The sequence below is a fragment of the Taeniopygia guttata genome, chromosome Z (assembly GCF_048771995.1).
Source record: "Taeniopygia guttata chromosome Z, bTaeGut7.mat, whole genome shotgun sequence".
Taxonomy (NCBI): Eukaryota; Metazoa; Chordata; class Aves; order Passeriformes; family Estrildidae; genus Taeniopygia; species Taeniopygia guttata.
In genome coordinates this window covers 18,963,706-18,985,061 of record NC_133063.1, presented here as the reverse complement: position 1 = coordinate 18,985,061, position 21,356 = coordinate 18,963,706, and the positions used below count along the sequence as shown (strand labels likewise).

The window sequence follows — 21,356 nt, the reverse complement described above, 5'->3', positions numbered from 1 at the left end:
TAGTTTTCTCTTCAAATGGAATTCAGCTACAAAGAGCTTGGAAAGATTTTGCATCTATTCAGGAGGCACATCTTTAATTTTCTGAGGAGCAAAAAATCCACAAGAAACTTCATATAGCTCCTTAGGTTTTGCTTAGCATATGTGATAAAACATTGATTGTTGCGGTTTGGTGACCCATGAAATTTGGGGGTTAGTTTTCTCTTCAGACCAGAGCATATAATTATGCAAATAAAGCGCTGTCACTGATCTAGTGAAGTACTCTCTAACACATGCAATCCAAAATGGAACAGAAAAGTGAAATTTGTGGTATTATGATGATACAATGATAAATGACATCTCCTTTCAAGTTTTTCTAGAAGTACATTTTTCACACTTTGTCGAGTACATCAACATAATGCAGACGCACACACACATGCACACACACACACACACCCCTGTGAGATCGAGATATTCATGAATGCATGCAGTCACACACATACACACACATGCATCCTTCCACTCTGTAAGACAGCTCTACCCTGGTGTACGATGGATGTACACATTCTTGGCAGGTTATTTTTGGTTTGGTTGACTTGAGAATGGTGCAATATGTAGCTCCATGCGGTTTTAGATGTGACACTTTTCATTTGTACTTCTGAATGAAATTTCTGGAGGGGAAAAATACTCCACTATTCACAATAAGTGATGTTTCTCAGAGACAGAGGAAAAATGCACATTTCCATGAAAAGCAGCAGCTTCTTCTGAGCCTGGGAGAATCACACTGTGAGAACTGTTACTGTTACCAGTGCACTGCACAGTGAAGATGAGGGATGTCTTTGCTTACCCTCACCCCCTCCTTTTTTCTTTTTCCACACAGCCCTACTTTGTTTGGGGGTCTGCTGGCTGTTTCCTGCTAGGAACACTTCTTTCTTGCTCTCTGTTCTTGACAATGAAGCACTGCTTTCACCACTTTAATGGTGGCATTTTGACTCGCACGATGGTGTGCAAACCTTTTGGGTTGCACGGAGCTGGGAGTTTTCCTAGATCCTGTTGTAGGGTCAGTTTTGTTGGTTTTCTGTTGTTGTTTTTGGTTTGGGGGTTTGTTGTGGTTTTTTTTTTTTTTTTTTTTTTTTTTTTTTTTTTTTTCCCTTTCTCTGGTCACTTTTGTACTTGTAGCTCCGAAGCTACCTAGGGCAGAGGCTGTTGCACCATGTCAGATATCAGGAGAAGGCTGACACCAGACCTCTGTGTCCTAAAGATTTTATGGCCTGAGAGGCTAGTGGTGTGTATCTTTAAAAACATCAGTCCAAAGGAATAGGCTAAATCAACACTCATCCCTCCTTAGTGTGCTGCAGGGTTACCATTGTCACCTTTCCATGTGACACTAACGTAGTGGCACATGTTGGGATGCTCCAACACCTCCATCTCTTCCTGCAGACCCTGTACCCTCTGCAGCTGAGGCTGGACATACTGCCTCCTCCATCTGTAGCCTATACCCCCTGCAAAAGGCCCTCTCCAAAAACACTCCTTTCTTGGTGTAATTTTACAGTTTCATGTTTCTGAACAGCTAAAGGGGAGAGGATGGTGCCTATGAGGCTTCCAAGGATGATGTGGGGTGTGCAGAGAGAAGCCCATGCTCATGTGGGCTGAGCCACAGGGCTGGACACGCAGCCTACTCCACGTAATAAATGATCCTCACCCCCCTAACACCTTCCAGCCCCAACCCTGCAACTGTATGGGGTCCTGTTTGCAAACACACTTACCCCCCTTGCATGTATTCTGAGGCTGGTGGAGCTGCTGCCCATGCAACCCCAACCCTACCCGCCAGAGACAGTGGCTCCTGTGGAGCTCAGTGCAAGGACACAAAGTGTGCAAGAAGGAGAGAAGAGAACATATTTATTTTTTTGTTCATTGCAAGCAGAGCAGTACCAGTGGTGAGGATCCCCTCTGCTCTAGAGCTCCCCACAGGAGCGATTATGTGAGCTGGGCCCAGGGCACAGTAAAGAAAAATTTTGTAGAAAACGGTGTTACAGTAAAAATGTTTGTAGGTTGTTTCTCATCATCAATTTAAAAAATAGATCTGCTCCTCCAATATTTGGGCACCCTAGAGAGTCCATTTCACCTCCACAAAGATGCAGAATGGCAGGTCTGGTGTGTGCATGTACAAACTTCCCTGGTCTCTGCACCTTCTCTGGCTGTGGGATGAAGCACGGACACCCAAACCACTCCATGTAAACTCACGCCTTACCCCTGAACACACAGGGTCCAGGGGGCCGGGGTGGATTCTTCACAGGTTCCCCTCCAGGAAGAAAATCTGCCAGGCATAGATACTGCGCTTTCCTCCACATAGGCATGCCCCCCCCAGGAGTTTGCTCTAAGCCCCCCTGCCCAAGGGCAGAGCTCAAATGCAATGAGGTGACAGGAAGCAGCAGTTGGGGAAGTGAAGTCCGGCTGCCAGTATGAGCAGGTAGGGATATAAGCACTCTGTGGGTGCTGTGAACACACATATGGAGGATTTAGGCCCAGACCCAGCTGTTTTTCCCTTTACACCTCACTATGAGGACTTCTGCTTTTGCTCCATGGCATAGGATGGTGCCCTTGTTTTCGGCATTGTCTCGTTTTAATGCTCCCCACCACCACTTCTGGCCCCAGCTGTAGGATTGGACACACTGCACGAGGAGAGGGCAGGACTGGGTCAAAAGCATCAGTGGTGAGGTGGGCATGGCCATTAAAGAAAGGACAACTTTAATTTAGTATTATCAACACCAAAAATTAGAGTGCTTGCTCACTGTGCATGCTATCAAGCACATCTTTTCCCTTAGTTTTAGTGGAGAAAACATGCCTAACAAAACAGTTATGGCTACAGCCACATACTCCCTGTGCATGGTGTGAAATCCCCATAGAAAGTGCCCTGCTGGCCAGCCTTTGTCAGAGAGACTGGGAAAGTGGGTAGGGAACTGTGAGTTTAGGGAAAAGAGAATAACCATGGGATGGCAAGTCATTACAAACCCAGCATATGAAAATGGAAGCATTTTTGTGTTTAAAAATTAACAAAAAATATGCAGATTGTCTTTTTTTTTTTCTTTTTTTTTTTTTTTTGCTGTCATATTTCACAGTGTGATCCAGCCTGTTAATGTATAGGCATTTTTTAAAGTAGAGCTGTCCAAAGGAAGAGAAGATCTACACATAATCCCATTGATCTAGCAAGAGAAAATATCTTCAACAATGGAGCCTTTCTAGAATTCTGGGCCAAACTTCTTGGACACTCTTGCCAGCAGAAAAATGAGAGAGTTAGAAGTCAATTCCGCTTGGTGCTAGAGAAAGAGAAGGCTACTAGGTGTAAAATCATAGGCTGGTTAACACATTTGAGTTAGGCCCGTCTTTTAAAAAAGGGTAATTCATATTTTGTTCTGTCTCAAAATAGAAGGAAGCTGCAAAATAACCTGCAGGCAATAAGACTGCAATGAAGCTGTTAAATTTTGGCATCAGCTAGGTGCAGGGCTATGTCAGGGCAATTAGAGTTGCACCATGCTGCAGTGTGCAGTACCACTGTCAGCCTTAATCTGCACACTGATGGGCAGCACAAAATCCAAGTTACAGCCCACAGGAAGCACAACCAGTGAACCCATATTGCTTTGACAGTTGCACTCATCTAGAAATAATGCAAAACACTATTTAGATGTATACATCACGACCCTGTGCTCTAGGAAGAAAACAATCTAATGAGGGGCTGGGAGACTCCTTGCAGAAAACAAGCAGCAAACACATTGGTGGTGGTGGGTTTTTTTCCTCCACTCTTTTTAGAATTCTTCATATTTTATCCTGTTGGAGCGCCGTGTTGGGGTTGGTTTCACCAAGCTGTTCTTCGCCTTTACAGCCTCACTGAAGAACTTGAAAACAGATGGAAAACTCTTCCAAGAAGTTAGTTCATGGCGTTCTGTACCTGCAAAACACAAAGGTGACAATTTGACTAGGGGTCGTTCTGTGACTTGCTTGGTGCTCACAGGATAAATGCTCCGTAAAATGCAAAAAATTCAAAACTCACAGAAAACACCCAGCTGCTGCAGCTGGTCTGGAGGGAGCCTGGGAAGGGTCAGAGCTGTCCTGCTGCTGAGCTCTGGGGCAGCTGACAAGAACAACAGCACACACATGCAAACAGACACATGCACAAACATACACATACGCACATGCACAGCCACCCACATCATAATCAGAGATCCTCAACATGTCTCGTATCTGGGAAAATAACGTCCCAAAGCACTCTGCTAATAAAAAGCTTCATTGAAGCACCTCACCTATCTGGCCTACCTTGGCAAAAAGTAAGTGTCTGCTTTTCAGACCTACTTTGTATTCTTTATTTTTCATTTTATATGGCTGTCAGCCTGGCATATCTGTTTTCAAGTGAAAGAGAACACTTGATCTGAACCACATCTCATGCATCATGAAGGCATCCTTTGTGCACCTGCTCCCACAGATAATATTGAGACAGTAAAGTCGACCATTCCTGTTTATATCTTTCCTGTGCATACTGATTTACCTCTGTATTTTATTTTGGCTTATGCTTCTGTTGTTTTGCAACTGCCTTCCCAAACACATTTGCTTTATTTAAACAACCACACTCCCTCCTCCATCCCCCCACCACCAACCCCCAAAACAAAACCAAGACAATGGAGATAAGGAGCCAAGGGGCGTGAAAGAGTTGGGACCTTCCTGGGTAACCCAATTATGCAGAGATGCTGCCTGGTAGTCTTTGGATCTTGGGCCTCTGTTTGATACTTTAACATTGCTAATGATAATTCTTTAGTCAGTGATAGTAGGTCATTGCTATGGTTACTCTACAATGGTGCAACACTTCACTTTCCCCTTCAGCTATTCGTTGAGACCCAGCAACCACATTTGTTGCCTAGCAACAGTTCTGTGACAGTATCACAATCTGAGGGTGACAACAATGAGGGACACAGTGGCCACAGCCTGGCAGGTGGAGAGGGACGCAATCCAGGGTGGATGATGGTCCCTGCAGGACACAGGGTGGCCATCAGTAACTGGGGATATGGGATGGCTGCTCTGGCATGGCATTTGCTGCAAAACCAGCTTCACATCCCCCTCAGGATCCATCCATGAAGCATCCTTGGTGGGTCACACACAGCATCCCTCTCAGAAAGTCTTTGATGGAGGCACTACCTGCCACATTGGATGTCCCTGCTCCCTCAAAGGCAGCTATCACACAAACAAAACAATCCTCCAAAAAACCCTCTCTGGAAAGACACTACTTCTCACACAAAGAGATGTTTTTGTACAGAGAGCACCCACGTCATGTGCACACACAGATTTTCCTCTCCCTCTCCATACTCATTGTACAGAGACAATTCATGACATCTTCCATGAATTTCCCACATGCTCCTTTTATACAAATGCTTTCCACCTTCAAATTCACCCATCATTCTAGAAATTCTTTTTGCTGAGACGCAGTCCATCCTATTAAGTGTTGGACTTGGCAGTGCTGGGTTGCGTTGGACACCATGATCTCAAGGGTCCTGTCCAACCTAAAAGTTTCTATGACTCTATCCTGCAGGTGGCTTTCAATAGAGACCACCTATCCCATCCCCTGTAAGACACCTCACAGCAATACTTATCAAGACTTGTTCCCCACCTGGTAAACACAGACGTAGCCCAACAATGCAGAAGGATAAAGCTTCCCTTCTAGCAAAATCTGCAGCCTAACAGACACGTCCCTGAGGTTATGGCTAGGCTTGGTATACTATAACTGCCCACTGCTACCAAGCACACTAAAGTCATCTACCAAAGCTGATTTTATGGAAGGATAGGCTGTCCTAACATACTGTAAGGACATGCCTGCACAGGGGTTTCACCTCCCTACATGCCTGTGTGACAGCATATGGTGAACACCTCTTTGAGCCCTGAAGGCAAAACATCTTTCCATGTGACTTTCTTGTCCCTACACTGACATCTCCCACACAAATATATCTTTCTCACTTCTGCCTGCCTGCATTCTCTGTCTTGATTGTAATAGTCCTCATTAATATCCACTGGATTAGGATGAAAATATAGCTGTGAATACTATGGGGTCTTTCCCCCTTTTCTTCCTTTTTCATCAACAAGCTTCCTCCTCTGTAAAAGGGTCATCCAGAAACAAAAAAAAAAAAGACAAAACAAAAAAACAAATGACAAAACAAAAAAAAGAGTAAGTTTTTGAAGCCTCCCTGTGTCTTTCTTCATCCTGCCTTCTCCCATGCACTTTCCTCATGTCCCCAGGTGAGATCATGTTCACATTCACTAGTGTTACTGAAACTGATTAACCTACAGCTTTCCTGCGGCAACTCCTCTCAACCCACTCTTCTCAAAAAACAATTCAAGCTTTGAGTCTAGAGGGACTCAATGATTCAGCAGTCTAAAGCAATTTTAACACTCTCTATTTTCCTTTTCCTAGTAACAATCTTACTGGCAGATGAACAATTTCCCTGGTGATAAAATCACTACAATGGATATTTAGTTTCCAGGATTATGATGATTCTTTGCTTGATTAATATTGCAATATGAAAAGCTTGCTAAGTATCTGCCTTGGCCCTTTACAGTAATTTTTAAAGGTCAAATTTTGCCCTTACATATTCACATTCAACTGCTACTAAAGGGAAAGCCCTAAAAATTTAACACTGCACACACTGTGCATTTATGATTTATATACCAAAGACTTGGAAAATTCAACTGAAACAAGTGGAATTATAAGGGTGACAACAGATTTTGGCCGTAAGATTTTTGCCAGAGGAAAAATATCATTGATGACTGCAATTTCAATTGTGTATTTAGTAGTGCAGAGACCTAAATTAAATGCATGAACAGCCGTCTATTTTTTGATAAAAAGAATAATTTTTAAGAGACAGACAATAAGAACCAGTTGTTCTGAAGCCAAGGTCCTCCAAGATATATATTCTTAGTACTCACTAATTTCAACAGTCATGATGATAAACCACGATTCAATATAATGTATTAATTGATGGGCAGTTACACAATGTGTAGTGATTTCAGATATTAATTCTTGAAGAAATCTTAGGAGCATGCTGCATGGAAAAGATACAAAAACCCTGTTAAGTGTGGGAACAGCTAGAATACTCTAAAATATGCAAAGGCTAAATATAAAAAAAGTATAAATCCCTCCTAGTCCCAGCCTCACAGAGATAAATGACAGAAATGTTGAAAAGAAAACCAGCCTGCCATTTGCCATCATGGACAGATGTAGGGAGAAATGAATATATATTTTAACATGTACATAATATCATTGGAAAGGAGCTCCAAAGAGATGGTGGAACCAATAATGTGTGAGGTGAAATGACTAATGACAGTAAAACAGTGAACAAGTTCCAAAATCAATTTACCAAGCACCACAAAGAGATAAATAATTAGAAATAATGAAGACTTGCCAATACTGTTGTAGATACAAAAAATCAGGTGAGGGAATACTTTTAAAAATTTAATTCATCGGTCTGGATGACATGCATATGTGGGTCTTCAGGGAATCAGTTAATGAACTTGCTGGACTACTGGCAATTATTTCTGAGTATTCATATACAATCAGGTAGGCACCAGAGGACTACGGTGGGAATGAGAAGAAAAAAAATTTCTAATTTGAGAAAAAGAGGATTAATTGAAACTAACTACCACACATAAAATTCATGTCTGAATACTAGTAAATAAAGAGATCAACATTATAAAAAACTACAAGTACCTCTAGAATAACAGCAGACACAAGACGCTCAAATTTGACAAGAACAGATAAAACCCAAACTTCAATGAATAACAAAAATCAGCAGGTGAGAGACTTATCCACTGCTGTGTTTTCAACATAGGTCAGTGTGGCAACCTTGAGGCAGTGGGAACCAATGTAATCACTTAAAATGGATTATGACCCTCAGTGCTCTAATGGGCTATGGTCACTCCTGCCTCTCACTTGCAAATCAGTTGCTTTATGCCAGTCAAGGGGTCCCCAAACACTTGAGATCTACAGTAATGCAGCTCCCAAATGAGTGCTGCCAGACCTGCGCTGGCTCTAGCTGCCAGCAGCATGAACACCAGCAGCAGCTGCAGTACACATCTCATCTCTACAGAGTCCAGACTCGTCTCATCCCATCCCATCCCATCCTATCCCATCCCATCTCAAAGACGCCGAGTTATGCCTCTCCCATTGCACATTATCTCAGACCCTAGAAAATGGGCGCTTGCACACTTTTGGAGAAGTGGCTAAAGCATTTGAGAAGACAAACAATAAGTAATAATATGGGGTTGAAAGAATACCTGTGAAGTTCCAGAAGGATTGGTATTTGGGCTCAAGTCTTTTAAATGTGGTTATTAGTCACCTGAAAGAATACTGAGACTATAGATACCGAATACAGGAGTAGCATAGTGAATAGGAGATAGTAAAAACATATGGAACAAAGAAATAATAATTAAAAGGGCAGCCTAAATGCATAGGAAAACTAGGGAAGAGGAAAAGCAAAGACTGAAACTGGGAATGGTGCCTGTAGGGGTGGTCATACAATATGTCTGTGTGAATGATCCTGATGGCCATTTGCACACATGCATGCAAAGGTACTTTCACTGTCTTCCCTTTTCACTTCCACTCAGAAAAAGCAGATCTTCACCTAGCAAGGCTGACAAATTCCTCCAACTGAAAGCAGAGTGTCTGGAGAGAGAAGAACTGTGCAATCACCATAATTCACTCTTGCAGAGCGGTTACTGGCTGTGCAGGACAAAGGTGCCCTCCTACAGTGAATGCCCACTGTGTCAGACAAAAGACTCCTCCTGCGGTGCTCTGAAGATGCACGGCACAATGGTGGCCCCCCGCAGCGTTTACAAGATGTGTGGGACAAAGGTTTCCTGCTGCACAGAAGCTGTGAGAGATCTTCATACATGCCTTAGTGCTGAAATATTTCTGCAGAGAAAAGTTTCCAGGTTGAAAAGCTTCTCCACAGATACTAGCCACAGGGCTGACCTGAGGTCTGCTTCTCTAAGTGACAGCTCATCTCTAAATAGTGCGGGCTTCAAAATGAATTAAGGGTGTTCCACGCCTTGGGGTTTAGTCCCCATTGGGATGGAGAATTCTCCTGCTCATCAACAAGTTCTTGCTCAGCAGAGAGTTTGCTCCCTGTGATCATGCTGCAAAATGCCAATGCGAGTAGCTTAGCCATCTGGTCTGCAGACAGTGGCAGAGGTTGATTTTACATTTATGATTCAAGCTATCTATCTAAAAGGCACTCAGTCTTATCAGAACTTGATTCAAATGGCGCAGAGGTTAAAGTATAGACTTTTGTGGGCATTTCCAGGAACAGGAACACTTTAAACACTATTAAACATGAAAAGTAATGCAATTAACTTATCCTTTACACATAAATTAACAGATAAACCAACTCCATCTGCTGGCGTAGACAAGTGTGACAGACCTTTCAGAAAGGATTTTTTCTCCTGAAAGTTATAAATCAATGGAAATTTCTTTCTTTCTTTATCACATTATCCACACACACATTGAAGAACTTCTTTAATTCTTAGGTATTCAGTTCTGCAATTCTGTAATGCTGTAGGAATATAGCAATACTGTCTAAATATGCACTTAGGTGTGAATAAGAGATGCTACCTGCCTGTTCTGCATCCATCTTTCTGTGCTAACAAATTTCTTCTGTATCAGAAAGCTATTTCTCAACAGGAATTTCAATTTTTTTTTGGTCTCGAGTACATCAGATATTATGAAGTATGACATAACTACTTTTAATTTACATTTTTTCTCTTAAAATTCCTTAAAATTCCTTTATCCTGTTGATCTGCATGGGAAGAAATTATTGTGTCTTTTTGACAATTTTGGTCTACTGATGTAAACATCCAGGTCTCAAACTCCAAAACAGAAGAAGCTGTCAAGAGTATCCCCAGTAGAGCTACTGAAAAAGGAGATTAAAAAAATACATCTTGCCTAAAATCACTCAATAGTTCTGACCAGGAAAATGAGAGCTTCAGGAAAAGCTGTGAATGAGTCCATTAGATCAAGAACATTGAGATTCAATGACCATAGGAGTTTTTGCGTAAGCACTTCTAGATGTCACAGTGGTAAAGAAAGGTTAAAAATTTAGGCAAAATTAAAATATAAGTTAAACAACAATTAATGAAATGAAAGCAGTCATTTCTGAGGGGACATAAAAAAACCCCAACCTCAAACCAATCCCCAAACTTTGATGTGTTTAGTTTGGCTAAGAAGTAATCTTCTGTGTAGTCATGGACATGATAATAATCTGAAACAAAAATGAAGTCTTCGGAGAAGCCAAGAGGGAAGAAACAGAACAACTTGAAGATATGAAATACAGCTTATTAAGTGGGCTTAGACACACAATGAAGACTGGTTAAGACTCAATATAAGAAAAATCATGGCAATGCTGGAAACATACATACTAAAGAAACTACACATACTAAAGACATTTTTTACTTATTTATTATCTACTGTGACACAAAACAGTTGTTACTTTTGTTGGACACATATTATCTGTAATAATCTTTAGTGGGATGATGAAAACAGAGTAACAAGCATCCTATCAAGAAAAAATATTATCTCTGGACTCCCATACTTGCAATTGGTTTTTCTTCCACTCCTTATTTACAACACACCAACTTCCCACAAGAAGCAAGTGGTTAAGAAAAATAAAAAAAAAATAAATTAGTAAATTCCTCTTGCACTCTGAGCAACAAGATGTAAAGATTCACACAAAAGCTCATTGCAAGCAAGGTCTGCAAAGCAGGAAAGAGATAGAAGTCTAACATGATCATCATTATTTTCCACTAATCTTCCTTTAATATTAAGGGCAGTCCTATGAGTACAGGTCATTTGTTCCTCTACATGTGAACTGGCCAAATAAGAGAAACTTGTGAGGTCTTTCTCTCCCAAGCACAGGTTACCAAAAGTGATGTAATTTTCTGGTCCACCAGAGTCAAGCAATTTTCTTTTGAGTATATGTTAAAAAAGGTAAAGATGGTGTCTGAACAACATTCTCAGAGGCAGCAATTTCCAATGCAACAAATTTCTGCAGGAAAGCAAGCCATTTCCTTGAAGAAGAGATCCATTAAAAATGTATGCAATATTATGCAACCATAGATTTTAAAACTCATGTTAAAATGGCGTACCATACAGAAAGAAGTAGGTAGGGCTTTAAGTTATTTTTATATTGATATATGTGTTCACCCCTCTACTGCTATCTTTATCCCTATCTCTATACAATCTTCATATATCTATCTCCATTATATAGTATGTGTATCAACAACACTTTCTGTCTATTATCTATCTATCCCTCCATCTATCTATTCATACCTGTAACTTCACCCTTAATGTATAGAAAGACAAGTATAAAAATTCCTTACCTGACGAATGTGAGGTGGGATACCCAGGCTACAACTTACGAAGACATTTTTGGGCTAAGAACATACCAATGGAAGGTGCAGGACCTCACCAAAGGAAATTAAGAAAAGGTTAGACAACCAAGTCTTAGGAATATTATGAGTATAGCTGACTTAACCCTGGGCATTATGGACAAATTAAGTAACCAATATGGACAAAAGTAACTGCCTGAGTTTCTTTCCACCCAGCCCTGTCTCTTCACTGGCTTTATTTAAGTAACATCTAAAATTGATTGTATTAGCAAGGTATTTCACAGCAGCTCTGAAGCATTTGAATAATACACATTAGTAAGATAATTTTTTAAATACTCATGAATTTTTTCTATCTTGAATTAAGAAAAAAAAATCTATACAAAACTGCAAGCAGGAGCACAAATAAAGTAGATAGCATTTGAAAACAATTTTTTTGTCAACTAGGAGAAAGGAAAATTGCCTTTTGAATAAAGTAAGGTTTGGCCTGCTCAGAACTCAACGCTTCATGAGAAAACTTACAAACACAAGACTTCTCGGATGAGACCACTGAAAACCAACTGTTCAAGCCTCATAACTTCCACAGATTATAAACCTGAAAAATACTAATTTACCTGACAGATCTTAATATGCTGCAGCATGATGCAAGCCGTCAGTTATACCCCCTTCTCCTCATTGCTTTGCAAAGAGACATCTAACAGTTTTTTAAGGGAGAAGTCATCATTATTGTGCTTTTGCAAATCAAGTGGCTCAGCCAAGATGAGGAATGGACCTGAGCTCTGCTGAGCTCACAGAAGGAACTCTGTTCATGCACTAATGCTGCCGATGTTAACAAGCATATAGGTTTTATGAAATAACTAATTTAAAACATTCCGCAGCAATTCCTGCAAGTTACTTTAATCTGAAATACTCAAGGGCTGATTTTTAAATCTGAGTTTATTCCAAAATCCCACAGCTTTTAACTGCCTATGAGACAGAAACCTGAAGAGTACATACTCCTGCTATCTTGTGAGAACTTTACTAATTCAAAAAATTCATCAGTGATACCAAGACAGGGGAAACAGGACAAGGGAAACAACCAGCTACATAGAAAATAGCTCCTGTTTGTAATGATATTTTATGATTATTTTTTTTCTAAATAGTAATTATGCCATCAAACATCTGGATGCACTACCAGCATACGCATAAACCAACATGGTTTTGCACTTTCCAAAAACACAGGAGCCAATGCAACATGGAAATGGCAATGCCAGCACCAAAGAGCAGCTAGGAAAGGCAGCAGAACTTTAAAACATGTTACATGACAGTAGAGACAACCCATCCACTAAAGATGTAAAAAAGTTCTTAATAAATGATAAAAGGTTCTTAGATGATAAGCACAGACTACTACTTGCCAATTTGTGAAGTTTTGAACATAAGAACAAATTACACTAAAGCAACTTTAAAATAAAGCAGCAGAATATGATTTTCTGTTCTTTCACACCAGAAGCAGAGCTTGAAGATTGGTGTGGATGCTGACATAGGCAGTTGTGGAAGTAAAGGTCGTTTGAGGGACAGGAATGAGCCTGTGTCTAACAAAAAATCTGCAATGTGAACATGCATGGGGCATGAAATACATCAAACACCCAGCGTGTTTTTATGATTTTAGTGAAAATCTGAATTCATACCTTTCAAGCCTTTAAAGAATACACTAACTCTCCTTTCCCACAGTGGAAAATATTTATAATCTTCTACATAGGAAATAGTTCAAAAGCATTTTTTGCTCCTGATTTTTTTCACTTGGATTATACTGTCCTGTTGTATCTGTAGACAAAAGACTACAGTCACCCAAGTCCAGAGTACTTTCATAGGTACAATGGTATTCACTAAGCCATCTGCTTCATCTTGGGGCTACTGACTCTGACTGGCTACAACCCAACCCAACCTAACCCAACCTAACCTAACCTAACCTAACTCAACAAAATTAAACTCCTCCAATGAGCCATTGGCACCATTCATCTTCTCCCTAGTCCGGAAGCAGTCACAGAAAAGGCACTTCCCCTGCATTTGTCTTTTCATCTTACCTGTCCTGTGGCAGGTAAGATGAAAAAAATCTCAAGAATCCAACTGCCACTGCTACAGTGCCAACAATGAGGTATTTATCTCCTAGGTGAGAATGACGGTTTCATGGGAAATTCAGGGAATTTTCTTAATGATTTAATGGAAGGGAAAGATATCTGAACTTGTAAAATGCCATGGGAGATGAAGCTGGGCCACCAGAACACAAACAAGAAGTAACAAGTGGAGTTAAAAAATCATGTTTTGGGAGTAAATAAAAAATTATTTTAAGTTTGACAAAATTTTAGTTATGACAAGTAAGTATAAATAAATTTCTGGAAAAAATAAATAAAACTTTGAAGATTTGAGGTGTGAATAACCCTTGTGCATTTGCAGTAAGTAATTTATGATTAACCTATACCATATAAATTTTTCTTGTTTGCATTACACCAACTGCTGTCTATATATGTACACATATTACATCCCCCATCCTGTGCATCTAGGACTTACATCATCTACTTCCAGGTGTCTGCATAGCTGTACTAGTGAGAAAAATGGTGAGAAGATGGTGTTGTTTCTCTGGTGAATTTACACCAATATAGTGAGGGTTAACTTTCCTTTATTAGCATAACATTTGCTGGGTGTTGTTAATGAACATTCTTGAAGAAGGCAGGTGACTGAACACAGATGGTGGGGTTTTATGGATTATGATCATTGTTGTGGGTCAAATACATCTGTGCTGCAATCATAAAATTAATAACCTCTACAGCAGCTTTACATATGTCTGTCTTTTAGAAGAGTTCCACTTGTGTGACTCACAGCCTTTGGAGATGCTATTTGTAATTTATACCAAATTTGAAGTGCAAAGATTTTTCCCTCCCACAAGTCATGGTAATCAATAAGGGTCTGCACCTAGTACAGCCTGATGAGGTGAAGTGTGTAGCAAGGATCAGCTGCACTGGGCAAACAACACGGCTCATAAACATGGTTTTGCAAAAGAAATCTCCAGTGGCCCCATTTCCACACCTATGCTGGGAGAGCAAATAAAGGAGGAAATAATTTTTTGTAAGGGTACCATCCCTGCTTAGTGTTGCAAACTAAATTAATTGCATATTTGCCTCAGAACTCCAAAGAATCTTGAGGGATTTTGGCGCGTTACCTGGATTTTAGGCTTCTGCCCTCTAATTCATAACATATCAAGACTTAATGTGGGATACTATGAAGGCCCTATATCATGGAAACTGGCAATTTAAGACTAAATATTAATTCAAAAAAGGCTCTGCAGATGTGAATTACACTGAATTTAGCTACACTTAATAATATTACACTTTCTGGGACTTAACCTCAGAGATGTCACTAGAGGGACTGTTTGAGATTAATGATCATAAAGCTGCATTTCACTCCCTGCTTAACCCCCCTCCATATTACAGCAGACGGCAGCTCTGCCTGGAAATGCACAGTACATGTCCCTTGCTTCCTAACTCTTCTGAACAGCACCGCCCAAAATCAGTCACGGGTGATGCTCAGGATGCAAGGGCAGCAAGCCAGTCACGCGGCACAGAATTCCAGACAGGCATCAGGTGGGTGAGGCAGCGAAGTGAGGTGCAGGCAGAGCGAAGCCAAAGGCAGATAAGACGAGAAGGCATGTTGTGTGCTGGCATGTGCTGACCTCTGCCAACAGCTCTCCTGACATCCCTGTCTATGGGAGTCAGACATGAATATCAGTGTGGGAGGTGGGTCTGCCAACACTAGGAGGGAGAACTCAAAAGTCTGGGATGAATGTGAAGGGAAATACTAAGTTCACAGTAAGGGAAAAAAAACCCACTCCAACCAAATAAATCCGTTAGAGCGGCAGATATTTACTTTGGGTTTGCCTGTGTGACTGGTGGGCCCCATTGCTGAGATCTGGCTAGAGAAAGCTCAGTGAGACCCAGCAGTCAGTGCAATTAGAACAGATAGGGTTTTTTTGTCCTGGAGAAACTGCAAATCATGTCCTGCTTTACAGCCACAGGGAAAACACATCAGGACACAAAACAACTCAAAACCCAGAGTTTTTATGCTAATCCAGTTTTAAACATCCAATTACTGAATGGTAAGGTTTCTAACCATTCGATTTAAATGCTGCACTAACTAAATAAGCTTCATTTGGGAGACCATATTTATTTCAAAACAGGGACTCCACTACTACCCTTTAAAAAAAGAATACAACAGGTAACTCCAAAGCTGTATCTTCAAGATGACACAGTCACTTCAATGTTGAAGAAACAATTTATGATTTCCCCACCAGCCAGAGGAAAAATAAACCCCAAAACCCCCATCAAAAGACAGAAAACAATGCATTTGCCTTGTATTTGCAGATGCAATTTTCACTTCAAAATACAATCCTGATCTAATAACTGATCTTTCCATGTGGAGTTTTCCAGCAAAACCAGTGCTGCAGACTGGAAAAATCAAGAACAATCCCTTGTGTCATGGTAGAGTTTTTTTTGCCAAACATTTAGTAGTTCTAAAGAAAACTCATTTTTTTCTATCTAGAAAGAAGGTTAAACCTTGGGAACTGGGAATAGAAACAGTAACTGCCACAAAAGTATATTTGGAAGTGCAAGAGAGATTAAATATTTAAATGAGTTTCAAAATTCAGTGGTTCAAATTATTTTCTTTTTCTTACATCAAGAACCTCAGTTTTGATTTTTTCATAAAATTAGAACAAAATAAAAAGAAGTTGTCAAGGTAGTTTCTCTCTGCAGAATCACTGAACTGGAGTTAGTAATCTTGCATTAAAATTATTAGTTATTCCCACAGCTGGCCTACAAATACTACATTAAAAAAAGCATGAAGAAAATCACTTAAATACATTTGAGATTTCTTTTGTTGATGGCCGAGCATATGTCTTAATACTTATTGCTCCATTTTGGTTTAATTAGTCTAAACCACCATAGGCTGAACTTTGTCAAGCAATTTTAAAGCAAAGTGTTTACACATTAGAGAGAAGACTTCATTGTAAAAGCAAGGATTGAGGCAGAAGCTGAAATTTGTCTAAATAAGACCAATATCAATATGCACAAATGAACAGACACCTAAAGTTTGTCAGGTACTGCTCATAAAATCCTGCAATGAGATAACATAAAAACTATCTCTTGTAGACGGGAGTTTAGAGAGGAGCTGATATGTGAACACTTGAGGAAAACTTGCGCTGTGGCTGGAACATTTCCTGTTAGTCTGAGGATAAAGGAAACACTACAACCACAATATTAAACTAAGAAAACTTTTTTTTTTTTTTCTCAGTTGTGAAAAGTGAAGAGTTTATGAGTGACTAAAAAGCAAAGACCTTGAAGTCAACAAAATTCCTATGTGTTTTATAATGTTTTACAGGTCCAGAATGACAAACACTTCACATCAGTGTCTCTGCAGCCATTATTGCTACTTTCCACAGGAACCAAATGAAGTTTACAGTGCAAATATTCCACATTCTCATGGGTTTCAGAATTGCTCTTCCAGACCTGCATTCAGACACAAACTGAAAGCCTACAAGACTCCTCCGAGGAAGGATGGCTGAGGGGACAGGACACTGTAAATGTAGGGTTTGCTCTCCTTTGTGAAGCTGGGGAAAGCAGCAGCCAAGCAGCTCAGGAAACTTCATACCAGGCTGAGGTCTATGCATCTTGGCATCTGCAGTGGGAGAATGGCTAGGAAAGGTCTGGGAGCAATGGGTATGGTCAAGAAGATTTACTGCTTTTTATTTCAAAGAACTCACACCCCAAGGCAAACCTGATTCCATGCTAAAATGTCTTCAGCAGAACTGAACTGCAACAGCAGCTCCTCTGCAGGTGCAAGAGGAGCAGTGAAGCCTGCTCACCAAGGTCATACCTTCTCCAGCTGCAGAAACCTTCAGAAATCAAGAGCCTTGGTGTGAAGGACACCCTGCCCCACGCTGCACACTGAGAAGGTGCTCCTGCTCTTTCACAGGATAAATGGGACATGTAAATCCACTTGTGGTAGAAACGGCGCATCCCATCTACTACTATGGCAACAGGTGGAAGCATTAGGATTTGCCCTGCAAGCCTAGGAGCAAGGATGCTGGTAGGAAACAAGTTTGCTACTGTTCTAAATTAAGAATAACGTCATGTATCATTTTCATATTTTCTGCCCAGGAGATACTAAGGATGTGCATTGAAGGAATCCTACTGCTTAACTTGTACAATGCTGACTGGGCTGTACTTCTAAAATGCATGTAAGTACTTAAATTATGTTTCACAACAAAAGAGATTCAGTAAAAACTCCACAAAATCCCACAAGAAAATTGATAAAATAAATCTGTTACATACTTAACAAATCAACTAGTTGCAACAGCTTTGGTATGGCCTGAGAAGTACTGAAATCAAATGGTTCCTTATGGCATCCATTACCTAAGGGGGATTTCTGAAATATGAAAAGCAGATTCTTTATAATTGAGTTTCATATCCCAAATGGATCACAGAGGAATTCCTATTGGACTTTTGTGTATAACGCAAGCAAGTCCTCTGTAGTTTGGGATCTCAATAGTTCCCTTTAAAAGAGCTTGTTTTCAGTTGTTTATAAGTTTTGCCAAGCTAAGTATTTGGGATGAAAATTCCCCGGTTCTGTCTCTGCCTTAGGCTGATTATTATTATTTTTTTACATTTCAAGTGAGAGGATTTAGTCACTTCAGGATAAGACTGAAGGAAAACATATTTTGGCCCTGCTGGGAGGAATAAAAAATGAAACAAACAAAAAAATAAAAAAAAGGTCTTAAAAGAATTTTGCTGAGTAGCTCCTCTGTATTCTTCACAGTTTGAAATTTGGAAGGCAAGGTCCCTGGTGTCCTTTTGTAACTCCCATGAAAAAACAGCCAGCTTTTTGCCTAGTCACAAGACTTTGTAAAAACTCATTTGCATATGCTCAGCAGAGTCCCCAGAATCTGTAAGTCTAAGTGGCCAAAGATTCCTCTGAAGATGCTGTTAGCCCAGAGTCGACAGGGCTAAGGCAGACTTTTTTTTTGCCACTGCTGCTCCCAGATGTTGCAGTCTAATGTGGCATCAGGCACAGGAATTAGGTGCAGACAGCACTCTATCCTGGGCTCCAAATGCAGGCAGAACAAGGGGAGAAGGGAAAAAAAGCAGCCTAATGTAAGTAGAGAAAAGAACTAGTCCATGGATAGTACATGAATGAGTGAATCAAGGCATGAGGTTGACTGTGTAAAAAGATCAAAGAGAAGTGGCATAGGAACACCAAGGAAAGTGAACACCCCTCCAGGAGAGGGAAAGACTTTGAAAAGCAGGGAACTGGCTGCAAAGAGAGGTTAGGAGACAGACTGGAGGGACAGCACAGTCTGGACACAGCAGGGACAGGTAAGCAGACATGGAGGGGAGGAGAGGCACAATGGCACATGACTCTCATGACTCTCCAGCCTAGGTAAGAGCTGCCTTATGGGAGCCTCAGTCTCTCCAGGCAAAGACAAAAGTGCCAATGCTTCATTCTCCCTTGGCTGTGGGTCACTGAGAAGGTGACAACCTATTGCACTAATACTGTCAGCACCTTTACCTCACTTTACCATGCGTGTGTCTGAGCTCAAACTCCATGTCTGAAATCTCCACCTCTGCAACTGACCTGCAGCCACAGAACATCACACGATAAAATTGCCTTTCTTAGTCTTATTGCGGTTGAAGAAAACAAATTTCACACAGAAAACTCTAACAGGAGAATAATTGAAGCATGCATGCTGAAGAGACAAGTTAAGGACATTCACTTTAGTCAATGTCAAAATGGTTCAAGCAAAACTGAAGGGGGATGGTGCTTAATGTTGCTGCTTTGGTACAGCTTGTGTTGACCTTGCAGAGAGTGTTATGCTGCCTTTGAGGATCACTTGTGCATTTCTCCACCAGACGCCTCTGTTGACCTGCAGCTATTGCCTAGGAGTAGAGAGAACTGGTCCAAACAGATGAGGCTTTTGCAACAAAATGTGAAATAACCCAATTTCAATGCAGTACAATGAGAAAATGAAGGAGAATGTAACACAGTTTGAATATGGGAAACTCCTGTAATACATTGTTGTGAAATGTATATTGGCTATTACAGGGCAGTGAAAGAAATTGTAAGCATTTGGATAAAAAGCTCCAGGTGTTTAAAGTAAAGACTAATAGCTATTTTAAAAAGTATCAATAAGGAATTAATCTCATTAACAGAAAAAACTTTAAAGAGCCCTAAGCTCCAAGGAGGATTTTTTGAGCATCTATAGACACAAGTCTCACTGTAAGCAGCTCACAGCTGAGCTGACTCTCTAATCTCTGCTGGTGGAAAGACATTGCTCTTTCTCATACATTCAAAGTTTCCAGGTCACCTAAATTCCCAGCAGCCAAAGAAGTGCAAAGCGTCCCCTAATGGTCTTTCTTATAAATCTACCTCATGGTAAATGCTATTTTAATCTGAGTGTGTAGTTGCATTATGAAGTTGTGATCACATATAAGAGGTAATACAGAAATAATAGTTTGTTATGGAAACATAGATGAGGTACACATGAAGGAACTTGAAAGCCACACAACAAGGCCACTGAAAGCTTTATGTTTCTATTATTTAATTCTTTCCCGAGATGATAACTGAGAGTAATGTGAAGACATGAGTCCTTTAATGATCCAACAGGATCCCCTGCTGCAAACATATAAGTGAGGTGACTTTTGTTTCATAGCAGTCTGTTGTTCTGTTTTCCCACCTGTTAAAAATAAACCTTATTTAAGACAAAAAATTACTTTGCAAGCCTACCCGCAACTTTTTCTTAGGGTGATCCACAGTCCACCAAAAATCTCAGATGCATTAGCATCTAAACTAGCAGAGAGCAGAGTAACACTGGTGACAGGCTGAATGTAGCAATTCCAAGGGAAATCACAGGTTGGCTCAGTCTGGAGGATGCACAAGCCCTGCTGTGGTCCTGCAAATCTAGTGGTATAAGAAAGGATCTACAGAGCTGCACTCGCTGCAGGGGATAAATTGTTTTGAAGGAATCAAAACAGGTAGGTGTACAAAAGTGTGAAGTACAAAATGTTTGCATCTTGCTTATGCTCCAGCATGAGCTTCAGCTGGTCTTTCACTGTAGCATAACTCAATTAGACAATCAGAAGTTTAAATATTTCATATATTACTAGAGCTAAGAATGGCTGGTCACTAAAAGCAATATTATTCTGTAATAATATCACATGCATTTGTAGACTCATCTCTGCAGTTTGTTTCTATGGCTTTAGATAACAGTTACTTTGTATTTTTTTTTGACATTTGGTTAACAGAACAGTGATAAAGAAAATGAGTAAATGAAAAAACTGTATGAAGAATCATGCAAAAGATCATAAATGGCAGATAAAAGTATCAGCAATGGCAGTTTTAACAAGTATCTTATAGGAAAGAACACAGCATCCAAATTTTAACTTTGTATGATATATGATGCTATGACATATATGAGTTACTTATTTTGTAATGACAGCCATGTATGGTTTCTTTTCCTTGTGTCAGCTGCTAGCACATACACTTCTGTGCTAATATGACAGTATTCTTTGAATGAGACAAAAAGGAATGATGACAGAGCTACTCTGCAGCAAGCAGAATCAGTTACTCCCTCAGCTGATCTAATTGATCAATTTCAAATCCAGCAAATCTGCTAAGTCCAGTCAAGTCATAGAAGGCTTTGTTTCAAATATGAAATATGTAACAAGCCAGGCAAATTATGAAAGCATTAATACATCCAAAGAAGAAATCACCTTATAAACATCAACGTTCAGTAATATACTTAAGGCAATTACACTGCTCATGCAACATGTTATCATTTTGATAACACTACACAAGCTGCACACTATTATCCATATCTGGCCCAGTATTTACCAACTACTGTTTGTTGCTCTGTTTGCTAGTGCCATATCACAACATCC

At 40.3% G+C, this 21,356-nt stretch overlaps 1 protein-coding gene across 8 annotated transcripts in view; it reads right to left on the bottom strand.

Moving 5' to 3' along the window:
* Window positions 1-1,849: 1,849 nt before the first annotated feature.
* The window catches only part of ARB2A (ARB2 cotranscriptional regulator A), a 254,123-nt gene continuing 234,616 nt past the window's right edge, over window positions 1,850-21,356 (bottom strand). For 7 of the 8 annotated variants that reach the window (XM_072922382.1, XM_030258929.4, XM_072922384.1 and 4 more), the window contains one exon: window positions 1,850-3,922. In XM_072922382.1, coding sequence (XP_072778483.1) covers window positions 3,907-3,922 — 16 coding nt within the window. In that variant the 3' untranslated portion in view covers window positions 1,850-3,906. Of the gene's footprint in view, window positions 3,923-11,398; window positions 11,470-21,356 lie in introns of those variants that run through there. The other variant, XM_072922383.1, reaches the window with a different exon arrangement.